The sequence below is a fragment of the Equus asinus genome, chromosome 3 (assembly GCF_041296235.1).
Source record: "Equus asinus isolate D_3611 breed Donkey chromosome 3, EquAss-T2T_v2, whole genome shotgun sequence".
In the NCBI taxonomy this organism is placed as follows: Eukaryota; Metazoa; Chordata; class Mammalia; order Perissodactyla; family Equidae; genus Equus; species Equus asinus.
In genome coordinates, this window is record NC_091792.1 from 155,215,142 (window position 1) to 155,237,534 (window position 22,393).

Genomic DNA, 22,393 nt, shown 5'->3' on the forward strand with positions numbered 1-22,393 from the left:
GCTATACATACCTAAAGCTGGTGGTCATGATGTGTTAAAGGTTTTTTTAAAATATGAAGTTTTCTCGCACCATTTTTACCCATTTTTTAGTATACACCAAAGGCACACACTCTCTTCAACAAGCAGCCAAGAATTTATGATCCATAGTTGATAATGAGCAGCAGCTCCCCCTCTCATAAGGTGAACAGATTAGCAAGAGGGTATAAAGTTTGTAGCAACAAACAGGTTCTACCCAAAGGCTAAACATATACACCCAAACACATGAAATCCCCAAAGACTTAATGCTGCCCTATTGACATGAAAAAAATGATCTTTTTATTTTAATTATAACACCAACTATAAGGAGAAAATGTTTGCGAGGATGGCAAGGACCAGCACATACATCTACAGAAGTGGGAAAACCACAAATAAAACCGACATATCACAACTGCTCCCCGTCTCATTCTCCTGGGATCCCAGCCCTGGGTAGATACATAAAACCTCTCTTATTTGCAAGCCAGTTCTCTAAATCTTCTACCCATCGTAGCAAGTACAGTTCCTGTCCACTAGGTGGTGCTCTCTACCATTCTGGTGTTCTCCTCGGTGAACAGTACATTACGTCAAGATGACAACAGCCTGGTTTTAAGATGATTTGTCTCTTGAGGATATACATTTGGTTTAAGTTTCCACTGCAAAGTTAAAGTTCTTAAGATAGGTCATGCAGATCAATTGCTCCTGTAATCTGAAACTCAAAAGAGCAAGTAATATCTAAACAGGGGAGGGGGTAGCCCTGAGCTTATAAGGTTCTCTAAAAGCCAGGAGACAGTCAGCCTGGCTGCCTCTAATCTCATCATCAAAACTGTTACCTTGTCCAGTTTCTGCTTCCCATCAGCAAAGAGAAGAGCGAAATCAACTGCGGGCGGTACAAAGGGAGAACATACATTCAACTTCCATACTGCTCAGTAGACGTCAAGAGTTTACATTCAACAGAAAACACTGATAACATTCGAACTCCCCAAGTATAATACGGGTTTGCTCTATCGAAACATTTTTTTCTCTGTTAGTAAAAATAAAAGCAAAGGAATCAATGTGCATCTTATCACGAAGCTCTGAAAGAGGGCTTGGTAACAAGATACGGCCCGGCCCCCAAAGTCATCTTTCCGCCAAGTGAATGGGAATAAAATGCAGAGCGTGCTGCCCTCCATCGATCACGCAAATATTCACATTCCAAGCAAAATCCAGGGCCTTGTTTCATCATTCCCTGTCCTCAAAAAACACAGCTTCCTTTCCCTCATTACGGTCTTCTTTGGAGTGAATAAGGCACGAAACAAAGTACCTCTGTACACATGCAAAAAAAAAAAAAAGCAGAAAATATTATTTCTAGGAATCAGTTACAGACATTCTAACATCCTCTTTGCTTGAAAAAAATAAATAAAATTTAGTGGTTTCCAGGATTTAAAAAAACTGTAGCAAATTAACTGTTAAAGTTTTATAAAATGGGGACTAGCCTGATAAAAATTCTTACTTAAGTGTTCCAAATAACATAAAATAACTAGTTCCTAATACACATTTGCTAGAGAAAAATCTGTACGTAAAATAACTAAAAAAATAATGGTTAGATACCAAGCTGTAGATTACAGATCTTGATGTTGAGGATCAAATTATATCTTTTCAACCTACTTTTAAGTTTTACTGTTATACCTAGATACACAAAATTTAACTCTTATTTTGAAGTTTTATATTCACAACTCAGTTTGAAAGCTTAAAAGTAAAACCAGTATATACAATTTAAGCCCCTCTTAACGTTTTTCAGATCATTAGGTAAAGCACTTGAAACACCATGCATATAAAAATTTCTGTTCTTATCATAGCGATGAATTTCAGTTAAAATCACATAGCAATTTGTAAGCAATAAAATTGTCATCAAAATGTAACACCAACTGCCCCCCAAACACACACACAGTGTCTTTTAGGGACACATGTAGTAATGTACTAAAGAAAGGAAAGTAAAACCTGACAATGTTCAAGAACTCCTTCGAAACTCTATAGCATTAGTGGGTAACTGATCAGATGTTGGCATGACCACCATTTCAAAAGTGTCCATATGTAATAACTGATAAAGTGATATCGTTCGACATTTATGGTACGATTACAGTTAAAATTGGACAAATTTCCCCAAGAATTGGGCTATAAGCAACTAAAAATAAAATGCCAATTTTCAATTGTTAGTTTAGTGAGGTTAGTGTTCCAACAATGAGATTTAAAGAAAATTTTAGATTAAGGTTTTTAAATTTTACTTCGATTTATAGTCTATATTATGGTCTATTTCAATAATTAAACCAGCTGAAAGATTTTTTCCTCCTTGCAAAATTAAGAATCTCCCTATATGCTAAAATTTAATGCTTATTTTGTAAAAAATAATTAAAGTTTTCCTGGCAACTAAGTATGTATTTTGTTTTTTAACTGGAATCGATAAATACATATGTAATTTCTGTGCCCATAATTGGAAAGGGGCATTTTGGAGACGCTTAGAACAATCACTAAAGTTCTTAAAAAAAAAAAAAAAGAAGAGCAAAACTTTATCCATGTTGAAGAATTCATATTTAACCCTTGTTTTTAATTACAGCCAAAGTGTTTGTTCCAGATCCACATAAACCACTATTCTTCTCTCTGAAAATGAGTTTTTAGAGAAAATATTATTAAATGTTACATCTGACTTTAATAGAGTTTCCCAATTTGCTTTTGCATGTTTATTACCAAATTCTAATCATGACTTTCCCAAACTTATTTATACTTTCACACAAACTTCCAAAGTTTTCCCAACTTAAATAAAAACCCACAAAAACTGTGGGAAATGTTTTGCTTGAAAGATAAAAGTAAATTGGTCCAAATGTACATTTGCAATAATCAGTGTTTACTTTTGTTGCTCAAACATTCAGCTTACAGCACTTTCAATATCTGCATTCAACTTAATTTTCTTGTTTTGTTTTTTTTAAAAAAAGAGAGAAAGTAGTTTTCTTTCCCCCATTTTGCTCCCAAAATATAAACTCTTTTAATATAAAGCATTTCTGGATCAGGCATGTTTTAACCTACATGCACATGTAGTCTCAACGGCATCCATATTACACACGAAATGCCATTTCTTTTAAAACTTCAGTCTGAATATTTTATAAATCTATTGTGAAAGTGAAATCTATTTCACTTTTCCTAATAAAACGAAGATCCAATTAAAATCTTAGTAAATGTAAATAGCAAAAGAACTGATACTACAATACTGAAGTGGAAAGGAGGATAAGTATTAATTCATTTACTTAAAAAGTTAAGTATTTTCCTTTAAGCATCTCTATTATAGATTTTGCACTACATTTATTAAAACAGAACAAACTTTTAACCTGGGAACAATTTACCAGTTAACATTATCTACTGAAAGAGGAAGTACACTTTGGGTAAGTAAAACACTGGAAACTATTTATGCTGCCCTTGTTCAAAGCTGCTTAGAAAACTGGGCTATGCACTTTTTAAAATCACCATTAAAAACAGTCTGAAGGGTAACTGTGACATAGTCAAGCCACAAGCCAAGTGATGCCATTTAATTCTAGACACAGAAATTTGTCTCTCAAAGGGGATCTAAGACAGCCTTACAGTGATATACGTTAAAGATAATGAAACTATAAAGAAATATTTCCTAATAGAATGAACCTAAAGTTTGTATGATGGGCAACAGAAAAGATTTTTTTACCATCAAAAAAAGAGTCTCCTGACAAGAGATTCTGGTTTTGAAGTATGTCACACCCCAGTTCCCCAGCCACGAATCCCAGTTCATTTTTTAAAATGAGGCCTATTTCCTGTAATTTTAGATATTTTAGAGTACAATTATTTTACATTTTTATGATGCCTTTGGGGTATCATTACAAATATTTTTATGTGTTTAAACTTAGGAAGGTAAAATTAAGTAATAGCTTCTCTTAAAGGGAGCTGTCAACTCTCTCCTGAACAAAAATCTTTGTTTTAAGGCAATCTGGAGATTTATATCCCTAGTAACCATAGAAATTAATCTTAAGCTTTAGAAAAAAATTGCATAAAATGCTCTTTATTTAATTAAAATCAGAGCTCTGCTCTTAGAAATAAGGACCCTCTTTTATACAGAAAGAACTTTCCACAAAGTAGAACTGTTTTAACTCATGGTGGCACACTTTGTGATAAATTAATCAAACACATGTTTAATTGACTATTGAATTTGTGTGCATAGAAAGTCCAACACTTTTTTGGAAAAGATTTGCTCGGCGAATACGTCCACTGAAAACTTTTAGTAATAAAAGAAAGTGAAACACACAGGATCCGAACAGTATTTGTAGATTATCTAAGTGTGATCAGAAAAAGAGCAAGCAAAGAACAGAACAGAAACAATTAGGAGAATCACTCACAGCGGAACTCACTTTGTTTTCATTAAGAAACCGAAAATATCATTCACCGTGCCTTAATATGAAGATCCATCAACACATCATAACTCAAATTTCATTCCTGTGATCACTATCACTTTCTATTTCACACGTACCAAAACAGAGACATGTTCCTTCTGCTTATCACCACATGACTAAGAAGTTTATTTCAGATTTAGAACCCAGCCGGGACGCCTGGGGGAGTCGGCCTGGCTCTTCTGCACCACTCTCCTCTTCGGGAGTGGGCTGAAACAGTGTACGCACTTCAGAGATGGTAAAGACAAACTCCTCAAACATTTTTAAAACGTCAAAGTTTTCAAGGCTTATGAAATTCATGTTTTGATGAAATCTGTGTACTAACAAATTTGATTAACTCTCATGAGATTTACATTTTATAGCTTCAGGTTTTTCTCTACATAATGAATAATTTTAAAAGTTAAGCCACATTCTGTTTCCACTATATTTTTTAAAACCTACCCATTTGGTCTTTTCTAAAAAATGAGATAAAAACAAAAAAGGTTAAGAGCTCAGTGTAGAATCAGAAAACAAAGAAAGTGATATCATGTCAAAAAACAAATACTAAATATTTGTAAAGTGATCACACAGTATATTGTAAACACCAAGTAAAGTCCAAACTACAAACATTTCTGTTCTCAGACAAGCAGTCTTTGAAGAGGCCTGAAATAGGTATTTCTTCACATGGGTTTGGGCGCTGCTAAGAATGCTTAACATTTATCATCATCTTCTCTAAGCACCCCCACTCGTTGGCAAAGACACAGGCATTTCCTCCCCACACTGTCCAAGGCTAATTTCACAGTACTACAAAGGAAAAATTTCCCAAGCATTTAGGAGAATCAAGACATCTTGGTATATGTAATGAGTTGCAAAACGGAATAGAAAATGATGAGGAATTCTAACGATAAGAATAGGCAGTTTCCACTGTATCTGACATCCAAGCGTGTTCACCTTGGTATTCTAAAAACTATTCCTCTACATAAAAAAAAAGTTTTCGTGGGGAGAACAGGAATCAAGAATTTTGATTCAGATATTAGAAAACGACACATCTTACTATCTTCACTACAGGCTGCATACTTCCCTAACAATTAGTCCCCAAATTAAACAATATATATTATGTGTCAATGAACTGTTTTTTACTTTTAATTCAAATTATAGTAATCAACAATGACAGAAATCTAAAAATCTATTCTAAAGCATCAATAGAAAATGTTTAGTTTAAAAATAATTTCAAAAGCCCTTTTGAAGCCTTTACAATATGATGTTTAGTAAAAAAAATCAACGTCCTAAAGCATAGTTGGAATAACTTCATTTCTCCTCTGCGTTTAACCTGACACATGCAAGAACTTATGAAAGATACAAGAGCCTCATTTTCATGGAAAACACAAGAACTTGAAAGAGGTTCATGGGCTTTCAATAATTCCTTGTTTGTATGTTTTCAACTCTACTCCCTCTCATGCAAGAAAAATCAACAAGTTGTAAATATAGACTCTTTCCTTGTACTTCCTTAACCCATATTCCATGGCAGGCTCTTTTAGGATTTTATCTAACGGGCAAATTAGGATTTTATCTAACGGGCAAAGCTTACACTGTGGCCAGCTATCCCAGGCTTGCAAAGTTGTCTGGAGGGTCACATAACATACACGAGAGTACCCTGAGGTGATAATGCAAATGCTGCAAAGTAAAAGATAGTACTAATCACAGTAGCAACAAAGCATGGATTAAGCACCTCTTCGTACACTGGCACAGAATTCCATACAAATTCCACACAAAGACTACATCTGGGCTCATAGTGTGCCCTTGGTCAAGTCACTTCTCTGTGCTTCAATTCCTTGCTTGTAAAATGGAGACAAGGCATTCCCTGACCCCTAAGGTCTATTTGAGCTCCAGAAATTCCACGACTTCTTGCATTTGACCAAAAACTGAATAGTATACTTTCAAGCAATTTTTCATATCCAAGTTTTATTTACAAAGGAAAGAATTTAGCATTTATTTCTATTACCTACCACATGACAGAGTATATTCATATTTTCACATATCTCATTTAATCTTCACAACAATCCTCTAACATTATCACCTTTCTCATTTTACAGGTAAGAAAATGGAGGCTCAGATATGCTAGAGTTGGTAAAATTAGATCTGTCCAATTAATTATCCACGCTCTTTCCCTATATCATGGGATCTCCCCAATGCAAAATGCCAATATATCAAATCATCCACTTAGGGATAATCAAGTGCTGTGCACCCGTAAAATGCTGTGCTGGGCACTGGGCAGGATATGCACAGGCAGGAAGTCATATGTCCCTATCTCCATGGGCCCTAGCTTACAGGGCCAAACCATAAAGCTGTATGCCCTTAATTGCAAAAGGCCATTAAACACCCTACATATGCCATTCAATCAGGGGAAGGAAAGGGTATGGGGGACGAGACAAACAGGGAGAGACTGACCTTGGACCTTGGAAATGGGAGAAGAGGGAAGATTTGACTGGTCTCAGGTAGGGCCCAGTAAAATTTCTCTCTCTCTCCCCTGGCCCTCTCCGCAAGCTCCCCAGATGATTCTAACGTACCAGCAGGGCTGAGAACCACTGACGGTGCAGGCACACGAGACTGGATTTGGGAGTCGGACTGCCTGGATCCAATACAGGCTCTCACAGTCACTAGCTGTGTGGCCCTTCCCAAATTACTTAACCTATCTTTGCCTCAGTTTCTTCCCATGTATATACCTCATAGTGTGGAGGAGGAGAAAATGGGCTATTTTCTGCAAAGGGTTTAGAAAAGAGCCTGGCATATAACAAGTATTATGCAAAGGCTGGAAAGGCGCTCAATGCCCAGCAAAGAAACTTCTGTAAGCCAACAGTGTTAAATGTTCTCTTACAGAAGGTGGTGACAGAAGATGAGAGCTTTTCTTTTTTCTTTCTTTCTTTCATGTTTAAATTGTATGTTTAAATGCAAAAATTAAATGGTAACCTTATGCCAGTCCAGGTCCAGCTCTCCCACCCCTGTGTGTGAATTTTTAAACAGGAAAAGAACATAATAAAATTCATTTTTAGGAAAAATAATCAGTTGAGTAAACTGTAACAAGATTTTTTTAAAAAAGGAGGTCCTCACAGTACCCTAGTGTAAAGAAACGGAACAAGTTAAAGTGCATGTGAGAGTTCAGAATAAAATGACAGAGCACAGTGCTGCTACCTGTCAACATACACACTATGGACTCAAAATTGTCCTCGTCTGAAACATGGGGACAGTAAATGAGAACATCTGTGATTATCAGATTATGTGATTTCTTTATCCCATAGTTGATTCACATTTCCTTAAATAAGTGTACTTCATCAAGATCGCTTTGTCATACATACTTTCGAAAACAAGGTTTCTTTTTCATTCACTCTTTACATTCCCAAGAGAAAGGTAAAGCAAATAATACAAGATCTTCAATTAAAAAATGAAGAAATGGAGAGTCAGAGGGACTGCCCAAGGCTGCCATTAAGTGAGACGAACTCTGATTTCTTAAACAGCAACCAGAGGGGTGAGGTATGGGAAAAAAACAGAGGCCTGGGCAAAATGAAACAGCGTCCAAAAACTGCTGAGGCCTCTCACGTCCTGATAATCCCCCATCTCAGAACCTGGCCCAGGGAGACCCTTGACTGTTCCTGTGGTAGCAGCTAGCTGTGAGTTAGTCATGAGAACATCACCGTCTTCTCAGGACGTGACCCCACAGCTGATCACTGCCTCCCACTGAACCACTCCAGCCAAGCCATCAGCATGTCCTACAGACTTTACATCTGAAATGGCTCCTAAATCCAGCCCCTCCTGCTCATCCCAGCAGCCTCAACAGTGGGGATTCCTCAATGCTGTCCCTGCTTTGCCAGCTCTCCCCTCTCCAATCCAAGGCCCACCTCCCACACCACCCACTGAGCTAGCCCAAGCCTTCCTGCTAGGGAGGCGGAGCTGAGCCTGGGATATCTGTGCTGTTTTAAAAGCAGTAGCTTTGGAGCATCATATTCTAAGCCCCACACAAAATGATGCTGCCCTACACAACTGTGGGTAGGAAGATTGACATTTCATCGCTAACTCTTTCCATGCTAAATAACTATTGTACTATGGGTTTGGAATTTTTAAAAACCTACCATTAGCCACATTAAACCACAGAATCACACAGGAGACTCAAATTCTGGAAGCCTTAAGCACTTAGGGTGCAGAAAGAACAGCTGCTTGAAAGAGCTAAATAACGGGTGTGGGAAGCAGGGCCTCACAGGCCCCTTGTCAGGGTTAGGGGGAAGATTCCTCCATATCGCCAGGACAAGTCAGCCTGCATCGAGAGGACTTAACTAGAGCGCCTAGCCAAAGTAAGATTTGGCTTCTTAATGTTCTACACAGAAATAAATTCTACCAAACCAGCATTCAACCAGTGCAGTTTCTGAGGACTGTGGTCAGGCCTGCCATCCCAGCTCCAGGACCTAGATTAGGAGAGGAGGATCTTAGATATGCAAGAGAACAATCGCCCAGACTCCCCTCAGGCTCCACGGAGCCAGGGGAGGCAAGAGGACAACAGGGCTCCCCAACCCACGCCCCTGTACAAGGATCTATACAAGGCCTCCTGGGTGTGGGTTTAGGATACCGTGTGATCTCTGATTTAGCACTCAGAGACGCAGGCTGAATTCCCAGGATTAGTGGACAATAGGCCACTAAAGAGCACAGACTTTCAATTTCTAAGATGTTTATGATGCATCATCAGTGGAGAAGAACTAGGGAAAAGAAAAAACTAAGAAAAACTAGAAAAAACTAAGTGATCATTCACCTAATTCAGCATTGACTAACCAGGCCCTGGAACTATAAATGTTGCTTTATTATTCTGTGATTAATACCAAAAACATCTATTCACTCACTCACTAGCACTCATATAACTCTATGCACCAGCACAGTTTTATACTCTCCTACAAATATTAACTTACTTAATTCTTGTTAACCACCTTAAGAGGCAAATAGTATTATTACCCCTATTTTACACACGAGGAAACTGAGGTATAGAAAGGTTAAATACTGTGCCCAATGTCACTCAGCTAATACACAGCATAACTGGATTAAAACCCAGTTAATCTAGCTCCAGAATCTTCGCTTTTAACTACTGTCTATACTGACTATCATGCTACAATTTATAAGACCTGCCAATAAAAAATGTGCTCAGTGGTCCTCAGAATCACCTTGTCATATCATCCTGAGATACATCTATTATGCCTAGAACAAAATTTGCATTGTGCCTACTAAATTAAACTAAGATTAACTTTATCTTCTAAGGCACAAGAATATAAGGCAACAAAATGCTATGGCCAGAGACAGTGTATCCTAGGTGCTCAGATCTGAAGGTGTATGGTATGTGTCAAAGAGAGGTATAATTACTAATTACTATAAGTGCACAGATGTGCTTTTCTACTTACTAGAAAAAGTCACATAAAGCTTTAATAAAATATTAACCAGGAAAATAAACAATTTTTCTTCCACAGAATCTCAAGTACAAACCTGTTTGTCACCACAAATTTACAAGTCATTTATATATGTCTTCTCTAAAGTTGGAAGTTTTTTTTTTCTTTTTAGAATAATTTTTCTCTGGAGGGAACTACTCCTAGCAAAAAAGGGCAAATACTGAAGTGACTATTCTACTTCTTTGGAAAATAATACTGGATGATAAGCCCAATAATAATAGTAAACTCCAAAGAATGATGATGCTACTGCCAATCTATCAGAAAGGTCTCCCTACTGGACTTGCTGTACTTTGAAACACTTGATCTCTCCCACTTTCTATACCTTCAACTCTCAGCACAATGACTGGCACAGTCACAGGAATCTATAAATACTTATTGAATTGCTAAAGAAAGTACGTGTGTTTGGACTATTTATACCATTGGTCCAATCCAGAATCAAAGACTTCCTAACCTTTCCACAGAAAACAGTTCCGCGACACTAATTCACAGGGACAGAACACTATTGTTAGGATGAAACAATCAGCTAATACAGGCAATCGGGGCATTTAGGGAGCACGATAAGAACAATTAGTTTATATCCTTACAGGTATAAATTATTACTCCAAAATATTAGGCAAATAGCAAAGCAGTTTAAGTTTTAAGAAAAAGATCTAGGTTTCATAACAGATTTAAAAAGAGAGAGAGAAACGCAGATGAGGACAATGAGGGAAGCTAAACACTGGGCAGCCTGTGGGGCGTCCTTCTCTGAAAGCCTTTAAGAATAAGGAAGACATCCTGCAGTTCACAGGGCTTAGGGTTATGTTTGCAAGAAGACAAAAGGCTCACCTAGACAGCACACTCCAGCTCTCAAATTCCCTGGCTATAGCATATGAAACAAAATATACAACTAGGCCAAACCAGCAAATGAAGAAAAAAGGTGCCACTTCTTAGCAAGCGGATAACAATTTGAGGCTATCGTGAATCTACATAAAACAAACATTTCAAAAATTTATCCCAGTGCCTAACAAACTTCCCTTAAAAGATCTTTTCTTTTAAATTAAAAACAGTAGCTTTATTAATGCACAACCCATTTCAAATTTGAAACACAACTCCAAGCCATACCTTGTGGAATGGAAAGCCATAATTGTAATGTGGAATGAGACCAACTGAAATCAATCTAAGAAATTTGAAGTAAGCAAATACTTTTTTTTCCTAGGGGTTAGAATAAAACGTATGAAATTACAGTAGTATGAAGTTATTAATTTGAAATTATAAAGTGGAATTGAGGACTTCAAAATATTCATAGATTTTTCAAAGAGTTTTGAAAGCAAAGAAAACCATACCATGCTCTGGAAAAGCTTACCTTTTGGAAAAACAGCATTTAATTTGCACAGCTGCTTGAACATGTTCTACTGCAAAGCAACAGCAATACGGATGCCACCAAGACCAGTACTGATTAAAGTTGTATTTTCAGGTTCATGGGTATCACACTGATTGGCTTCTACACAAACATTCATTATTTAATAGCTAACTCAATTTAATTATTAAACCTGAACCAGGTGAGAATAGGAACTGGGTCAAGTTACCTGTAGAAAAGAATACTCTGGCAAGCAGATTTATGAAAATTTCAGCAATTAGTGGGCAAAGAATCACTAGCAGCAGAATGTTACCTTCAAGTAAGAAGAACTAACTAGTAGGCACTCAAAAACATCTGCTAAATTAAAGAATAAAGGAACGTTCATTCACTTGGGGGAAATGGCTTTTCAAATTTTTTTTCCCAAATACAATGACTGGGCATTAAAACAGCAGTTACTCATGGATCTCACCCCAGCGCCCACAGGCTGGATGGGGCACTGTCCCCCACCACTAGGATCCCAGCCATGGGGGTGGAGGAGGGCAGCTGTGTGTGATTTATCAGAGCACGAACATCAGAGACTGTGTACTTATGACCCGATCCTCAATGGGATTTTAAAGCGGGTCCTCCATCACTTGATAGTAAAAAAAATGTGACTCTTCAACTACATTTTAAATTTCTTTTTCATAACCTTGTTTTCTGCTTATAGTGGAGAGTTTGTGAAATACACAAAATTTAGAGAAGAAAATACAATCAACCCATAATATCATCACTTAGAAACAAACTGCTTCACCACTATGATGTATTAACGATCCATTTTATGCACACAGATCCTTTATATAACTGAAACCATACTGTATGTAAAATTCTATATTCCACTTATTTTAATTAACACCATAAGGAACACTTCCCCATGTAATTAAAAATTCTTCTAAAAAAATTACTCTAATGGCTACATACCATTTCATTGTTTAAATTTACCACAGACTGACTATTTCTCTGTTGTTGAGCAACTAGGCTGTTTCTTCTAATTCTTCAGGAGGATAAAGTATGCTGTAATGAACATCTTTTCGCTAAACTACACCAGAGTATTTTTGTATACTAAACCTTTACCTGATTTTGTAATTCCTTACGATAAAGTAATAAAAGAGGAATTCCAAGGTAAAAAGTTACCAACATTTTAAAATCTTGACATATATTGCCAAACTGTTTCCCAGGCAGGAAAAGACCTATTCGCATCACAGGGCATCCCCGTCCTAGCCACGCAGAGTAGTCCATAAACAGTGCTGCCAAGACCCCCCTCCCTTGGTCTGCCTGTTCGGAATGACTGCATTTTAAAACAGTAAACAACACGAGTATCCTACCACCATTAAATCCATTCCTTGCACCTCAAGTTAGTGATCATTTTCTATATATGGGGCAAAATAACCTCAACTGGAAAATGCGGAGAGTCAGACTAAATGAGCTCTAAGGCTCTTGAGTCCCACAATTCTACGGTTCTTATCTGCTATGGTGCAGACTCCATGTGTGTAGGTTCACAGGACACTGACAGAAGAATAAAATGTAACCTATTCACTTAAAGTTCTTCTACTGTTATTCCATCTTGTTTCTCTTGGAGCAAACCATGAACAATAACTCTGCAAATTGGAAATACTTAAATACAATTGCTATACTGTTTTATAAAAAGAAAGATAACATTCACTTCTGGTATTTAAATGCATAACCTAGTTTTTGACGATTCTCAGTGCAGGCTCCATAAAACTAGATGCCACAGCTGGAAATTCTGATTTAAAATTACGACTTCACAGAAAACCAGATGCTATACTGAAGATAAGGTTTCCTGCAGAAGTGTAGCATTTTAGAGGCAATCGAAAATCTGTATTAGATTTCTGCAGAAAAACAGAAACCTCCAGGATACTACTAAGCATTTAGAATCTGTGCATTAACAGAAAGATGAAGCTGCCAATCTGCAGTTCATATTACTTAACAGCAATCTAGCATATTTATTTGATGCACGCACACAGACCTCCTTTACTGTATAGGTGTAATATGCCTAAAAGCATCTGCCAGATACCTCAAAACCACTGTAGGCAGAAAGAAAACAAATGCTAACACTATTTTTCTTAATCTTGTGAAAATTACATTACTACAAAAAAATACCAAAAATACCCTAAACATTATTTTAGCAGGGAATTCAAGCAAAACCTTGTTACTTGAAATACAGTAAAAGCTACCTAAAACAATGTAATTGAAAAAACAAAGAATAATAATCTAGGTGAAAAGTGACATTATTATTAAGTTAGCAAGACAGCTACTGAGTTAAAAACCTTACTTGTAAAAGAACATTTTTATTCTTGAAAATTAAAATTTAACTTCACAGTATATAATACTATTCGGGAATTTAAAATTTTTCCTTTTATATCTTTCAAAAGCAACTCAAAAGGTTAATGGATTTGGAGTCAATTTTTACATAAAAAGCTTTTCCGTGGATCCACTATCAATGAAAAAATATTTGAGTCTTACCAGATGTCTTGAGTTGAGGAAACCGTGGTTGAAAAAAAAAATACACAGTTGGCTGCCCTCATGTAGCTTGCAGCTGCAGTCCACACAAGGAGGGATGGGCATCCTCTGGAGGCGGACGAGGAAGTGCTAAGGCGTACCTGGCACGCGTCATTTTACGGGGATCGATTTCTAGATCCTTAACTTCCATATTGTCTTTGCTGAACAGATGTGCCTGAGAAGCTGCCGTGAGCCGCTCCTGCTGGTTCTACTTTCCCACACGCCCTTCTCAGTTGCCCTCTCCCACTTCATAAAAGACACAGCTCTCACCAAACCTGAATCTCACTATGCTGCACTGTCTTGGACATAAAAACTTCTGACAAAGGGACACTCAGAAATCCTAGATAAGCCAAGAAAGTGAATGACTCATCACTGGACAACAAATCCTTTCACAAGTCTAGGGGGTTCCCAATTCTTTTCCATTCAACAAAATTAATGGAAGATCTGAGTTGTCATCTGACAGATCACTAAAAAGTTTTGCTGACAGTTTTGCATGTAAAGCAGAGTGAGTTCAAAAAACTGAGTGGGGGGCAGTGCTACAACAAAACTCCTTCCATTCTTGTCCACTTATTCACGTAAACAAGGTTTCTTAGATCTCAGAAGAAATGAACACCAAGAATGGAGCTGATGTTGAGCCCAGTCATATTCTGGAAAAAAGTAGTATTCACCCACTTGCACACGATCTAGTTATTTTAAAAAACCCATCTATCATCTTAACAGGATCTTTGACTAAAACAATGTATTTTTTGTTGTAATCCATGTACACTAATGAGAACTGCAAAGGTAACTCAACACAATAACTCAACAGAGAATAATCACAGCCTTTTGGTCACCACTGGAAAGTTTTTTAAAAATTAAATTTCCATTTGCACATCTATTTTTATTGCATGGAAGTATGAGAGAAGGATCAAATAAAAGCTTTTCAAGCATAAACAGAGATAGGATAATATGTGGGGGAATGAAATGGAAATACGAGTTCAAGAAAAAAAAGAAAAGTTGTAAAATTTATGACTATAAAAAAGTTTTTTCAGAGATTTTTTTCAACAAATGATGGTGCATATCAAATACAGTATTTAGGTTCCATTTAAAAGAGTGACAAAAAGTTTCACTTTAAAATGTCAAGTTTTATGGTATACTGGAAATTATTTCCTTTGCAACTATTTAAATAGTGATGAAAGATGAAGGATGTCAGTTTGAATGAGAGGTTACCAAGTTTTTACAAATTCTTTTAGGTGATAAATGACCAAAAATGTTTCAAGGTCACTAGCTTACACTCTAGGACGGTGAAAAACACTGAACACACATAATTACAAACAATTAAACAAAGTTTCATGAGGCAAAACCATTGGGATACGATGAGAGCATAAAACAGGGTGCCCAACCTGGGCTGGGGGAAGGTGCAGAGACAGTTTCTGCCACCACAGGGAAGCCTCAAGAGGCTAAGGACTGTGTCTGTCTTGTTCACTCTTATATTCCTAGGGTCTAGAATGAGTGGATGAAGGTGATGTTTGAGCTAAAAAATACATAAAAATAAGGAGTTGGCTCAGCAAAGAGAGTGGGAGGGAAAGTATTTCAGACAGAGGAAACAGCATATGCAAAGGCTACAAGGCAAAGGAAAACAGGAAATATTCAAGGAACCAACCTGGATTGTGCCATGCTGTAGAATCTATATTAGAGATTTTTTTTCCTACAGCAGTAACTGGAAGGAAATATTTTAATCAGGGAAGTGACCTGGTCAGGTTTACTTTTTATATATTTATTATCTCTCAGAAAAAAAAATCTGTTGCTAATCAGCAAGACAGAACTCATTCATTCATCCATCAAATATTAACTGAATATGTTTTGTGCCAGATACTATATTAGGCACTGAGGGTACAGAAGTGAACAGACAAGGAAGCCCTGACAGAACATGCAACTCATCAAGAAGTATTTACTTTAAGAGAGCGAAAAGACACGCTAATTGGGAGACTAAGACAAAATACTTGCAATCATATATCTGACAAAGGACTCGTATCCAGAATATATAAAGAGCTCTCAAAGTTAACAGGAGGGAAACAACTCAATTTTAAAATTGGCAAAAGCCTTGTACAGACACCTCACTAAAGAAGGCAAATAGGTGCGTGAAAGATGTTCTACAGCATCAGCCAACAGGGAAACGCAAATTAACAAAGAAATACCACTATACACCTATCAAAATAGCTAAAATAAAAAATACCAACAATATCAAATGCTGGTGAGGACGTGGAGCACCTAGAACTCTCACATATTGCTGGTGAGAATACAAAATGGTACAGCCACTCTGGGAAACAAGTTAGCAGTTTATTATCATTATGATTATTATTTTTTAAGATGGGCACCTGAACTAACAGCTGTTACCAAACTTTTTTTTTTTCTTCTTCTTCTTCTCCCCAAAGCCCCCCAGTACATAGTTGTATATTCTAACTGTAGATCCTTTATGGTTGTGCTATGTGTGATGCCACCTCAGCATGGCCTGATGAGCAGTGTCACATCCACGCCCAGGATCCCAATCAGTGAAACCCTGGGCTGCCGAAGCAGAGCGCACAAAGTTAACCACTCAGCCATGGGGCCAGACCCCTATTATTATGTTTTTAATAACAGCCTTGAGATATAATTCGTATAGCATACAATTCACCCAAAGTATGCTATTCAATGGTTTCTAGTATATTCACAAGTTGTGCAACCATCACCCCAATCAATTTCAGAACATGGTCATCACCCCCAAAACTCGTACCCATTAGCAGTCACCCCCCAATTACCCCCAACTCTTCCAGCCACAGGCAACCAATCTACTTTCTGTCTCCATGGGTTTGCCTATTCTGGATGTTTCACATAAATGCAATCATACAATATGTGGCCCTCTGTGACTGGCTTCTTTCACTTAGCCTGTTTGCAAGGTTCATCCAGTTGCAGCAAGTATCAGTACTTCATTTCTTTTTATTGCCAAATAATATCTATTGGATATTATTATCCAATAATATCTATTGGATAAATAATATGGATATACTACATTTTATTTATCCATTCATCAGTTGATGGACATTTGGATTATTTCTTTTTTTTTTTTTTTTGAGGAAGATTAGCCCTGAGCTAACATTGCCGCCAATCCTCCTCTTTTTGCCGAGGAAGACTGGCCCTGAGCCAACATCTGTGCCCATCTTCCTCTACTTTATATGTGGGACGCCTACCACAGCATGGCTTGCCAAGTGGTGCCATGTCCGCACCTGGGATCCGAACTGGCAAACCCGGGACGCTGAAGCAGAATGAGTGAACTTAACCGTTGTGCCACCGGGCCAGCCCCTATTTCTCTTTTTGATCATTATAATAATGCTGCTATGAACAACTGTGCACAGGTAGTTTTTTATATCATTAAACATCCACTTACCACATGACCTGGCAATCCCACTCCCGGGTATTTGCCCTAGAGAGACGAAAATTTACGCTCACACAAAAACCTGTCCACAAATATTTGTAGCAGCTCTACTCATAATTGCCCCAAACTGGAAACAGGTAGTGGACGACTGCAGCACCTCACACGCCAGATGACTGCTCAGCAATAGAGAAGGGAGGGGGCTGCTGACACGTGTCTCCAACGGATCTCAAAGGCATTATGCTGACCAAAAGAAGCCAATTACAAAAGGCTACGTACTACATGATTCTACTTACACTCTCAGAAAACAAAATCATAGCAAGGAAGAACAGACTGTGGGGATGAGGGGGAGCAGGTGTGGCTACAAAGCATTAACATGAGGGAAATATTTTTGGGGTGACGAAACTGTTCTGTACCCTGCTTGTGAAATGGTTATATCAAAAGAGAATAGATACACAGATATACACACTCATATATATACATATAATATCAAAATTCATAGAACTGTACAGCAGAAGGGTCAATTTTACTATACGTTAATTTTTAAATAAAACTAAAATTAAGAAATAAAGAGGCTAACTAGAAAGATACACACTGACTCTCCTAGCACTTTACATTCCAGCCTGGAAAGCAAGCTTCCTGTATCTGCCACACGCTTATCATCCATCAGCCACTGTGCCAGAGGGCTGATCTCAGAACAAATGACTGTGGCCATCCTAACACAGATGTAAAAGGTATTCTGAGTCCAAATATAGGGCGTTTTTTAATTTAAATACTAGCTGGCCTCCCGTGACTGCTTAGGAGAATTATGAATCATAATTAAATAAATAGGTCACAGCTGACACTCCCCACAGAGCACAGGACGTAGAAACGCCCAGGTGGAAAGCACCTGCTTTTAGGATTTTCAACTTGGGGCTCACATGCCAAACACAGTTGTTTTGTTTTTCGTTTTTGTCTGTTTGTGGTGTCTTAGTAAGTCTGCCAGGTGGCCTCTCCAGATTCCCCACTGAAGCTGCTCTGAAAGAAACAGCCCATCTCTTTGGACTGTCCCTTCTTGCCTCTCATGTATGCTATGTAGCCTATACTTTAGATCATCCCAAACAAAACTTTCAAATTTGGTGACAACTCAGGGTTTTTTGTGTTGCAGTCAGAAACACAAAGCAATATCACTAATTATGTAGACTGTATATAGGGAGTTTACTCCTTTGAAGCAAAGACTGGGCCTAGAATTTAAGAAGACCAGGGGTAGTAGATTCCAAAATGTCAGGAACATCCTGAAGTCAACAAAAAGGAGCTGGTTTGAAACAAAAACTAAACTGAGCTTGGAGTCAAAAGACCCCAATTTGAATGGTCATGGCTCTGCTTACAATCTAGATTCTAGACAGATAATAGACAATAAATAAAATAAAAAAGTTTAAAATAACATATAACAAAAAACAATAAGCAATCTGTTACTAAAGTATGTCGGATGGCGATAAGAGTCATGGAGGAAAGAAGTCGTACAGCGAGAGAAGGGAAAGCTGTTGGGGGAGAGGTGAGCTGTGATTTTCAATGGGTAGTCAGGGCGGCGGCACTGAGATGACATACGCGGATGTGTCTGCACGCGAGGAGGCACGAGTTAGCCAGGCGGACATCTGGGAGAAGGCGTTCCAAGCAGAGGGAACAAGTCCAAAGCCCTAAGACAGGAGCATACCCAGCATGCGTGTGCAAAGCAAGGAGACCAGGTGTCTACTAGACCTCCAAGCAGAGATGTCAGGCAAGTAGTCAAACACAGAGTTTGAAAGAGAAGTCTGAGCTGGAAATAAAAATTGGGGAGTTACTGGAATTCAAATAGAGTTGTGGGAATGGAGGAGATCACCATTCATCATTCTTTGAACAAATATTTAACGAGTGCCTGTGTGTCAACTATGTGCCAAGGAGAGGAGAGAGAGAGAGAGGTGGGGGAATTCAGCCTCACAAAATGCTCTGCAGTTTATCTGTGGTTTCACCAGAGCAATGGGGGAGGCCAGCGGGAAAGAAACAGAGATAATCCCCAGTCCTGGTTTTTAGAAACATTAATCAAAGGAAGTTAAAAAAAAAAGATTTAGTGTCAAATGTAGGTAATGTTAAAGCTGATTCTTAGTCTAGGTGATAACTGCAGGACCGTGCTCAATGTCTCAGATCCTCACTGTCAAGTCACCACTAACATCTTTTCATCAGTTTCTTCACTGAGAAATCCATGAATGTGAGTCAGAAGATGAATCAGAGGTACCCTGCTTTCTGACAGTTTCAAAGAGGAATTTTTCTTCCCCAGCCCATGTTAATGCAGATGCTGGCAGCTTCTTGTGCCAGCAATGCCTGACGAAGGCCATTAGAAGGGAGTGTTATGCTCCACGGAGTTATTCTTAAAAATGGATGTTTCATCCCTGATACATGAGTTGAATGTAAATCTCAAAAGAAATCTTAGAGAAGACAGCATAATTTTGATGCAATCCTAGTAGCAATTTATTAATAGGTTTTGCTTCAGAAGTTTTAAAAGTTTGGAACATACGTTGTTTAGGTATCCAAGAGAGCCTACAAATGTCCGTTTGAAGCTATGTGGTAGGCGAATCAATAGTCCCTCTAAACCCAGATAATGGGATATCTGTACATTAGGTCAGCTACGTGCTGAAAATCTTAAATATGGGACTGAATTGTGTACCAGTAACCAAACAACACTTACAATTAGTTCATGCATACCCTTAGATTAGTCAAGGTTCTCTCGAACAGAAACCAATTCTAGGTAGCTTTCCAAAAGAGGAGGGTGTGGGATTGAATGGATACTAAGGTTATCCAACATACATGAAAGACAGATTAAAATTCAGGGCTTGTCAACCTAAGCCTTACTGACATTTTGAGCCAGATAACTCTTTGTCGTAGGGGAAGTACTGGGGGAGGGGCAGGTACCTGTACTGCAGAATGTTCAGCAGCATCCCTGGACTCTAGCCCTAGGATGCCAGTAGCAGCCCCTCAGCTGTGACAACCAAAAATATCTCCAGACGTTGCCAAGGTCCTCTGAAGGGAAAATTGCCCAGGTGAGAACCACTGGTTTAATGATCAAAACATGCGAAGAGCAAAGACACAGCTGGGCCTCTGAAACAACTGGAAGCAGATATTTAAAACTACTCTAGAACGCCTTTGATTTCTAATTCCTTTTTTCTCTGCATCTTAGCTTTAATTTTCTCATTGCAGCTCAGCAATGCGACCTGGCCACCAACAGCACCTGAGTTTTGTTTGTTAAAAGCCAGGTCTCTGGACAATGAATGACTTTTTTTCCTAATTCCAATTTTTAAAAAATCCTAGGGAAGGATTCTGATTCGCCTCATTTGAGTCTGGTACGTACCCTTGGTCCCTGACCTGGAGTGGCTAAGACGTTGCAAGGGAACACAGCAGCTTCTGCTGAAACTACCCGTTTGAAGTCAGAGGCAAGATCAGTTCCCAAAAGGAGGAAGGTGCTGTTGTCGATAGAAGGATGGTGTGGGGACAAAAAAATAATAGGTATCCACAACCATTTATTACTGAATAATAAGCATAACATACAGCAAATAGCCAAGATATTAATAGTTCTTCATAACATTGAAGTGAATTTGCTTTTTCACATTTGAGGCATGTTTCTGACTTGGTATTCGGGGAAGCATTTGAGTCCACTGGGAGACCATTATTAATTCTTGGATAAGTGAGCAAGCAGAGTACATGATATCCATGCTTGGCTGTTTTGTCACTGATGTATTTTAGAGTGAATTTCTGAATGACACATTTAAGTAATCCACAGATGAAATTTGGTAAGATTACTATTGCTGTAATATTACTGCCCACAGTCAGACATGACAAAGGACTGACAGTTGGTATGCTCTGTGGGCTACTAACAAAATATACTTATAACATGTGACTCTGTCTAAGTCAACGGAAGACCATAATTGAACAACCATTGCCCAATTTGTGGACTAACAGAAAACCAAATGTTTGCCTTGAAACTTTCCAATTGAGTTCAAGAATAAAATCCAGGAACATGATAATATACACATCAAATGGACATGAATGAATTCAATTCAGAATTTAACAAAGGGAGCAGTCTAAGTTAAAAATTTTTAAGACTTTCCCAAACACTAAGAGGAGATAGGAGACAGGAAATCCTTCCCTGGTTCTCTCATTAGCAAATCCCAGAAATTATGTTCTATATTAATTAAAGAAGCACCTGTACCTTGAGAGTGGCAATCAGAAAGAGGGCGGGCTCCGGCCTGGATCTCAAATCTCAGCTTTGCCTTAGGCAAGCCAGAGCTCATCAGGGGTTTCCCACTCATCTGTGATCTCCATTCAAATAGGCTCAAACACGTGATTACAGCCTTGTTCCAGAAGAAGCACCCCTTTATCAGGCCAGGAGCCAATCACAATCAAAGGAAGGACAGAGAAAAAGGTTTGAAGCAGTACAGGAAAGTGTGGGGGATTTCAATGAGTCAGCTTCGTGGGAGTCAGGTCTAATGGTCATGGTCCTGTCTGTTCTTTTTTTGGAACTTTTTGTGCTATAGTTGGTTTTAGGGGCTACATTCCCTAATAAGCAACACACAGGATTAGTAACATATTCAAAGTCCATCAGTGGATTACTTAAATGTGGCAACTTGAAAATCTCTAAAATCCCAATGTTAGTAAATATCACATTCCTACATTTTAAATAGACACCCAACAAAAAGGAATAACTAACGAGATTCTTAATCTTCTGATGGGGAAAAAGTAACCCAGCACTCATATCTTCACTGCTAAGCCAGAGGTCTGGGATGTCTCCTTGCTAATGCAGAAATAACGTGCTAGTTGGCTGCAATTAGACAACCATAAATTTCTCTTTTCTTCTAAAAGACTGATGTTCAATCACTGCTTTTATAATCGACACTATTTCTTTCCATTTCAACTGGAGGGCAGGAGTGTGATACAGACATTGAGGCCCTGGGGGAACACCATGCAAATATGTAAGAGTCAATGCTAGAGGCAGAACTGAGAGAGCCCACCTTCCACAGAGGGAGAGAATCCAGGCTAAAGAAGGCATGATGATCAACCCTCAGACTTCAAAATCCAGGAGACCAGGACCTGTACATTAAGATAGCACCTTGAAAGTTTTCAGTAACTGTTTATTGAGTGATTATTTCTGTAAGGAATCTCTATGAATCAGGAAGACTTGCAGACATACAAATCA

General features: G+C 38.2%; 1 protein-coding gene across 20 annotated transcripts in view; it reads right to left on the reverse strand.

Annotated features, from left to right (window-relative positions):
* Positions 1 to 22,393, reverse strand: part of STX18 (syntaxin 18) — a 127,937-nt gene that overhangs the window by 74,003 nt on the left and 31,541 nt on the right. Inside the window, exon 1 of one of the 20 annotated variants that reach the window (XM_070506251.1) lies at positions 11,253 to 11,360. The exons of 16 other annotated variants lie outside the window; for them this stretch is intronic. In XM_070506251.1, coding sequence (XP_070362352.1) covers positions 11,253 to 11,270 — 18 coding nt within the window. In that variant the 5' untranslated portion in view covers positions 11,271 to 11,360. Of the gene's footprint in view, positions 1 to 845; positions 888 to 11,252; positions 11,361 to 22,393 lie in introns of those variants that run through there. 3 more of the 20 variants (XM_070506244.1, XM_070506249.1, XM_070506250.1) reach the window with 3 other exon arrangements.